The sequence below is a fragment of the Macrobrachium nipponense genome, chromosome 26 (genome assembly GCF_015104395.2).
Source record: "Macrobrachium nipponense isolate FS-2020 chromosome 26, ASM1510439v2, whole genome shotgun sequence".
NCBI lineage: Eukaryota > Metazoa > Arthropoda > Malacostraca > Decapoda > Palaemonidae > Macrobrachium > Macrobrachium nipponense.
The window spans coordinates 45,558,501-45,567,233 of NC_087215.1; the positions used below are offsets into that span (position 1 = coordinate 45,558,501).

The 8,733-nt window shown below is 33.8% G+C and overlaps 1 protein-coding gene across 1 annotated transcript in view; it reads right to left on the reverse strand.

Moving 5' to 3' along the window:
* Positions 1 to 379: 379 nt before the first annotated feature.
* Positions 380 to 8,733, reverse strand: part of LOC135199654 (trichohyalin-like) — an 18,630-nt gene continuing 10,276 nt past the window's right edge. The window contains exons 2-4 of the mRNA XM_064227812.1: positions 3,394 to 3,624; positions 1,931 to 2,144; positions 380 to 627 (exon numbers count right to left, since the gene is read on the reverse strand). Of these exons, the coding sequence (XP_064083882.1) occupies positions 380 to 627; positions 1,931 to 2,144; positions 3,394 to 3,624 (693 nt within the window). The remainder of the gene's footprint in view (positions 628 to 1,930; positions 2,145 to 3,393; positions 3,625 to 8,733) is intronic.

Here is an 8,733-nt window from a genome sequence, read left to right on the forward strand (position 1 = left end):
TGATTAGTGTTGGGCTCAAAATACCTTTGTAAGCAAGTAAGACAGCATTGAGCATGTCTTTATGTTCGTGTAACATCACTTCACTTTCCAGTGCAAAGGTATTTAAAAACTGTATATTTTCTATCTTATTGAGTCTTTTGTTACATTCTTATTTACTTGACTTATGAAGACTTTCAATTTTTCTATTTGTTCTGCATTTTTATTGTGAGAGGCAATCACTTTATTTATCACTGTACCCATTGTGGCTGCCCACTTTTCCAGTCTGTCAATTCCTTCCTTTTCTTGTTCTACATTTGCTTCGGTAGCAACCCCAAACAAATGATTTAGAGCAGTTCCAATGAAGGGTAAGAGGGATCTTTTGGACCTTGTTCTCATTGTGTTATCTATGTTCATGCTCAACTTTTCCAATAATGACATGGCACTGTAGGATTTCTTTAATACTATTTTGGATTTCTCTTAATTTACTTTCACGTTTGAGCACTGTGGAAATATTTATACTATCTATTCCAAGGTCCTTGGTCATTTTGACTTTTCCATGTCTGTTTAACAGGGCACCTTTTCTTATCTCCACTTCTGAAGAAATGAGTCCAATTAAAACTAGTGCTATGATGAGCCGCATGTTTGCCTCTGCAAAAATTAGACTTAATCAGATTTTCTTTATATCTAAGACACATAAATTACACTATATACATCATAGTTATGATATTTTCAGTCCAACACTATTTACATATGGTTATATACACACATTTTTACTTCTTTCTGTTTCCTAGATCATACCTCGTTGATATTGGATTTTCTAAAGTATTTTCCTTCCTTACGTTATCTATATCTTCAGTAGACCATGGATCTGTTTTCACTACCTTTACATGATTCCAGTGAACTACCTTTTCTTTTAGATCACTTTTCATTTATTACTCTGTATTTATTTAATTTTAACACTTCTATTACTCTATATGGCCCAGTGAATTTGGTAGAAACCTTTACATTTGGACTTTCTGGTATACGATTCTTAACATAAATTTGAGTACCCACTGTAATGTCTAGTTTATTGGTATTTTTGTTATAATATTTTTCTTGAGTCTTATATACGTCTTTTAGTCGAGCTCTTGTCTGCATGATAGTCTCACAAGTACTTCTGGTTTTCCATACTACATAGTCATCATAGTTTAAGTATGTCTAGGTGGTGTTGCATCATCTAACAACATATTTGCCAGCATTCCTTCTGATAGCCATATAGAAAATAATCAGGAGATTCTCCTATCGTCTCATTTACAGTATTATTCAATATGAACTGTACGTCTTCAAGAGCTGAGTCACAAATATCCTTTAATTTTACTATTAGTTCGTTCTACTGCTCCATTTGAACTGGGTTTATAAGCTGTTATTTGACATTTATTTATTTCATAAAATTCACATATTTTCTTTGAAAGATCACTGGTAAATTCGGCAGCATTATCAGATAGAAGAACTTGAGGACATGAATGTCTGGTTATAATTCTAGTTTTAAGAGCTTCGGCTACTGTAGCTGCATCTGTTTCTTACAAGTATGATTTCTGCATTTCTAGTTAGATAGTCTAAGAAGACTGATATTTGTTTTTTCCTCTAAAAGTTGTTGGAAATGGACCCAAAAAGTCCACAGTTACTGCTTGAAATGGATTTAATTCTGATGGATATTTTTCAAGTGGAGCTTTTGTATTTACGTTACCTTTATTTTGGTTACAAACTACGCAATTTTGTACAAAGTTCTTGGCATCTTCACTATAATGTGGCCAAAAATAATTTCTCGTTATGATTCTAGTTGTATTTTTAATTCCTGGATGTCCTGCCAACTTATATGAGTGTGTTAGTTCTAAAACTTCTCTGGCTAGTGTTTTTGGGATATATAGTCGAGAACAACCACTTTTCTCTGTGGGTATTTTATACAACAAACCATTTATTAACTGAAAATCAGGTTTTAAGGATTCATCCATTAATAGTTGTCCTACTATTTGCCTGATTACTGGATCTTTATCTTGTTCTACTTTCATTCTTTCTAAATCTGCAACTAAAACAAAAGGTAGTTGTAATGCATTTTTCTGTTCCTTCTTGAGATCTGGATAATGCATCTGCCAAGGTGCTGAGTTTCCCTGGAATATATCTGAACTCTGGAGCAAACTCTAATACACGTTCTCTTTTTAATCAAATCACAAATGGGTTTGTGATCAGTAAGCACATTAACTTTATGACCTAAAAGTATGTCTAAATTTCTTTAAACCCCAAAACAAAGCTAAACACTCTCTTTCGGTGATACTATAGTGTTTTTCTGCTGGGTTTAAAACTCTGCTGTCATAGTATACTGCCATCATTCTAGTTTTGGCCTTTTGTAATAATACAGCTCCTAGCCCTGTACTCGAGGCATCACAGGCTAAGTAATCTTTTGAAAAATCTGGGTAGTCCAAAACAGGGTTCCTAGTCATGTTGCTCTTTAATGTTTGAAAGGCTGTTTCTTGTTCATTCTGCCATTCATATTTAACATCTTTTTTGGTTAATTCTGTCAAAGGTTTGGCGAGAGTAGTAAATCCTTTTATAAACGGTCTATACTAGCCAACCATCCCAAGGAATCTCCTTATTGCTTTCAAATTAGTGGGAGCTGGATAATCAATTTTACCTGCTTGCATGCGCAGTACGTCTTCACTAATTACATGACCCAAGTATTTTAATGACTTCATCACGAACTGACATTTCTTTAATTTAATTTTTAGTCCTGCCATTCTTAATCTTTCTAAGACCAATTCTAATGTTTTGAGATGGCTTTCTAAATCTTTACTAAAAATGATTACAACGTCTAAATATACTGCAACATTTTCTGTCTCCTAGAATTTGTAACATTTATCTAACAAACGTTAAAGGAGCTGATGTGAGTCCAAATGGCATTACTTCAAACTGTAAATGTTCTTTATGTGTGCTGAAGGCTATGAATTGTTTGGATTCTTCATCTAGAGGTACTTGCCAAATTCCACTAAGGAGGTCTAAGGATGAAAATAATTTTGCCTCTCCTAATTCAGCTAACATATCTTGAATTACCGGTATCGGCATTCTATCTGTAATTGTGTTAGTTTAATTTTCTATAGCTTGTTACAAGCCTCCAACTGCCATCTTTCTTTGGAACAAGCAACAATGGTTTCTTTGTTTGAATGGTGTTTTTACGTTGCATGGAACCAGTGGTTATTCAGCAACGGGACCAACGGCTTTACGTGACTTCCGAACCACGTCGAGAGTGAACTTCTATCACCAGAAATACACATCTCTCACTCCTCAAAGGAATGGCCGAGAATCGAACCCGCGACCACCGAGGTGGGACGCAAACCACCATACCAACCACGCCACTGAGGCGCTTTTAGAAGGAATAATTACTCCATCTCTTTTCACTTCCTCTATCAAAAGATCAACTACGGGTCTCTGGCTTATTGGTAATCTGTAATTAGGAATAAAAAATGGCTTGGCTCCATCATCTAACAAATTCTTATGTTGTAGGACATTCGTTCTTCCTAGTTTATCTCCTTCTACAGCTATTACATTTCTATATTTCCCCAGCACTTGAATGAACTTATTTCTATTTTCTGGAAAATCTGTTTTATTTACGTCCTAATTTATTTGAGAGTTTTGGCCATTTATAGAGAAAAATGCCTTTTCTTCTACTGTTAGTAAAAGATTGTTCACAGGTATTCCTATGTAAAAGGCAGTGCCTGCGTATAGTGTTAGTTTGTTGTTTGAATAGTTTTGGACATAAGCTTCACAACTATCACCACTCATGTGGACTAGTGAATGATCCATTCTGACAAAATCTGGCAATCCATCGTTCAACAATAGAACATCATTAGCCCTTACAATCTCTTTTGCTCTTAAATATATATATATATATATATATATATATATATATATATATATATATATATTAGCATTTTGAATTTAAAGTTACTGCTCTATTGAGTATAAATTGTACTTTATCATCAGCTGTGCTAACGCAACATATCTTTCATCTTCTATGTCTGAAAAATAACAAAGTTCTGCATTTTCAGTGGTTTCTTCTTTTACTTCATTTAGTATTTTCCCTTCATTCTCGTAACTCATTAATACATTTCTACAGTTATTAGTACATGTATCTATAGGTATCTGTATAAGAATCTTGATTTTCTTTATATTCAGAGTTTCGGAGATCACCATTATTTATATCGGAGTAATTACTTGAATCTTAGTAAATATCATCTATATGTACACATTTCATTGATTCTGTATTCTGTAATGGTGGGAATTCCTCTTTTCTATCTGTTTCTATTTTATCTTGCCTTTCTCGTATGTCTCTGTCGAAACTGTCTCGGACAAATTGATCAGATTTGGGTGAGGCTTTTCTTCGTCAAGCGTAAAACATACGCTCTTCCGATTATCCTGTTTCAGGCTAATCTTTCCTTCACTGCTGTCTGGTATTATACCACATCTCATTAAATCAAATGAGAATAATACTTGTAAGGGAAAAAATCTGTCTTCAGAACTTGAAAACTTTCGACAAATTTGTGTGACAAAATGTCTATTTCCAAGTTGACTTTTCCTAGACTTCTAATTTGTTTACCCGTTTTTCCCTTTATAACTTTATTTTGACTCTGAATCAGAGTTTCTGAAATGCTTAGAAATCTGGTTAAAGTTGATTTATCTATTATATTTACTGCATTTCCTGAATCTATAAGTACAGTACATATCTTTCCACTTAATGGAATCTTCTATACTTTAAGGTAAAGCTTCTCAAACTATATTCCTCTATTGTTAGAACAATTGTGTTTTGGTGTTACTGAGTGTTATTAATTTTCAGGTAGAAGTGTTAGATTTTGTTGGGTAGTTATTGTTATTTGCCATATCACTTCCTAAAAACCCAGTGTCACTTAGCCAACTCGTACCTTCTGTGCTCTCTTCCCCCCCCCCCCGAAAAGTACCCCATCTTCCAGTTAGTGAACATATGGCTCAGTGGTGGGTGCTGAGTTCAAACACGGCAGCAATGTTTACATTTTTGCCCGAACCGAACACTTGGTTGATCTATATAACTATTCCATGGCGATCTAGACTATGGCAGTTGACGTTTTCCTACGTTATTTTACTTGCTTAACAAGAGTTCAAGGGAATATTTTTTCCGTTCCACTGTAACTAATCTTTTATTTACCTTTGAACTCTATAGGTCAGTACATCGCACCCGTTGGTACCGTCTTGTAGTCTTCAAAGGTAAATTAGTGATTAGTTACAGTAGTCCGAATAAATATTACTTTCAAATCTTGTAAACCATGTAAAATAAAATAGGAAAACGTCAATTGTCATAATTTAGCTCGCCGAGGAATGCTTATATAGAAATACCCCGAAAAGTATTATCACGATTAATGGTGAAAATGTGGTTACTTTAAGAATATGGAGAGACGGGTGTTATCTGTTCAAATACTTATTAAGTAATATGGAAACGCAATTTGGGTATTTGCATTGAGTGAGTGATAAGGTCTGTGATTGGTCGGAAGAATTGTGGGGGGTAAATGACGTAATTAAGGGGGGATGATTTCACACGTATGCATATGTGGAAACTGATGCCGTATTTTAAGAAAAAAAAAATGCACAATACTGAGTAACAAAAACCCGAACATGGTCTTGTAATGGACGGACAATGGGAAATCAAAGAGGCCAGTTGAGGGGGAGTAATGTGAACTTGAAAAGTAAAAACGTAGTTTCTTTTATTATAAATATGAAACCAAAGATATTGTGTATTATTATTATTAAAGGAAATAATATTGCAATGAAATGTTACGGCAGGACACCTATTTTACGAAATAGTTATGAAGGAATACATACATGAAAATTATATTATGAATAAGGAACGAAAGAGGCCCAGGCCAATGGGGTAAGGGGGGTAAACATATAGGATTGTGATTGGTGGAAAGAAGGATGGGGGTCGAGTGTTGACATGTAAAGAACAAAGCAAATATGTCGGACCATACGGAAACAGAGAGGCCTTTTTAGGGGGAAATGTGAGATTTACAAGTAATTTTGGGTAAAATCGTGAAAACGTTTGATGTTTTAGTATGAGAACAAAGAAATTGTGTATTATTATTTAAAACGTAATCATATTGAAATTAAATAATATGGAAAGGACACGTATTTTAGAAAATAATTATGAATACATACATACGTACATAAAATATATTTACATATAAAGGAATTGAAACAGATTTTAAGCTTAAATTCTGAAATGTATATAAGTTGGAGGTTATCATTACGAAAATTAAAGAATATTCAGGATTATTATTACCACTGGGTATTTCTGAAACATCTTTGTATTGAACCTGGTTTGAAAATAAACCATAACATAACCTAACCTAATAGAATGTGTTACCTGACCGGGGGGAGCTGGCCCCCTGTAACCCCCTTACAGAAAGACAAACTTACAGGAAGACTAACATATAGGTTACCATGCTAACCTAACCTACCCTAGTAAAACAAGTTGCCTGACCGGGTGGGCTCTGCCCCTCCGTACCCCCCTTTAAAGAAAGATAAAGGAAGGTTAACATATAAGTTACCATACTAACCTAACCTAACCTAATCTAGTAGAACGTGTTACCTGACTGGGGGGTGAAGCCCCTGTATCCCCCTTAAAAGAAAGACAAACTTAAAGGCACACTAACATATAGGTTAGGATACTAACCTAACCTAACCTAGTAGATGTGTGTATATCCATAAAATGGAATAGTATATATATGTAAATTTTCTAATAAGGTAAAATTTTAAGAAAGAAATTGTTGTTTGAGAAATGCATTCTAAAAGATTAAACGAAAATAGCCAGACGTGAATGAATAATGAAAAGACAAGAGAGTGACTTGTGCACAAACCATGTATAATTCATGTATGAAATACTCCCAAGCAACCTCCAATTTCACATAACTACTAAAAGGTATCGAAATCTCCTAAAACCGCCTTTTAGTCCCACCCCTTAGGAATTTTTCTGGGGCATGTCCTCAATTATAAGGTAATATTGCAAGAGAAATAGGGCAAAATTATGAAGTGAGAACATGTCAATGCACATATTAAACAAATACTATGATAAACGGAACAGAAATAAAAGCTTGAAATAATATAACATGATTATAAAACAAATGAGGAAAAGGAATATATGTAACTCATTTATGAATCCCTCCAAATTCTTCGCTCGGTCCTATCGCAATGTAGCGTTAATATTGCAATGTGATTGGCTAAATACATGTCCCCCCCCCAAAAAAAAAACGCACCATTCTGCTTCCATATAACAGTGTTGCCAGAACTGACCAAAAAGTAGCGTAGTTAAGCTCTAAAAGTAGCGGATTGGAACCATTTGTAGCACAAACCTAAAAAGATGTGTATTTGGCCAGTAAACGCTATTTTAGCAACTATACGAGTTTACATACACGTACATAATCAAATAACTTTCTACCAATATAAACAAGAACCTTAACCCTTAAACGCCGAAGCGGTAAAAATCAAAAACTCCCCCGAATGCCGGAGCCGGTTTTGAGTGAGCGCGGAAGCGGAAAAAATAATTTTTTAAAAAAATCACAGCGTGCTTAGTTTTGAAGATTAAGAGTTCATTTTTGGCTCCTTTTTTTGTCATTGCCTGAAGTTTAGTATGCAATCATCAGAAATGAAAAATAATATCATTATCATATGTAAATAATGTGATATATGGTAGCGAAAAAAAGAAAATTCATACATAATTGTATTAAAATCACGCTGTGCAAAAAACGGTAAAAGCTAACGAGTTTCTTTTTTTTCGTTGTATTGTACACTAAATTGCAATTATTTTGATATATAATACATTGTAAAACAATAAAAGCAACACCGGAAAAATATTATCACAAAATGATGTGCGAATTCGTAACGCACGAACGTAAAAAAATTTTTCAAAAATTCATCGTAAATCTAAATATTGTTCTAGAGACTTCCAAGTTTCAAAATGAATACAAATGATTGAATATTACGATACTGTAAGAGTTTTAGCTTACAATTGCAGTTTTCGATCATTTCCGACGAGTTAAAAATGACCAAATGTCGAAATTTTTTTATAAATTTTTTTTTATATGCAATTATTTCAGAAATTAGAAAAGCTACAACCTTCAAATACTTTTCCTTTTATTCTACATGAAATTGCACACATTTTCATATATAAAACTCTATGAAATGCCTAATATGAAACGGAGCAAATTTTCCGAGAATGCGATGTACGCAATTCGCGATTTATGGCGGAGAATCCGCGCGCGGAGGGAAGGAAAGTTTTTTTCATAAATTCACCATAAATCGAAATATTGTGCTAGAGACTTCCAATTTGTTGCAAAATGAAGGTAAATGATTGAATATTACTAAAATATAAGAGTTTTAGCTTACAATTGAGTTTTCGACCATTTAGGTAGAGTCAAAGTTGACCGAACGTGGTTTTTTTCTATTTATCGTGATTTATATGCAAATATTTCAAAAATGAGAAAAGCTACAACCTTCAATTATTTTTCGTTGTATTCTACATGAAATTGCGCACATTTTCATATATAAAACTTAATGTAACGGCTAATTTAAAATGGTGCAAACATTACCACAATCGCACGTATGATTTTTTCGGAAGAGTTACCGCGCGGACGTAAGGAAAATGTTATTTTTTTTCATAAATTCACCATAAATCGAAATATTGTGGTAGAAACTTCAATG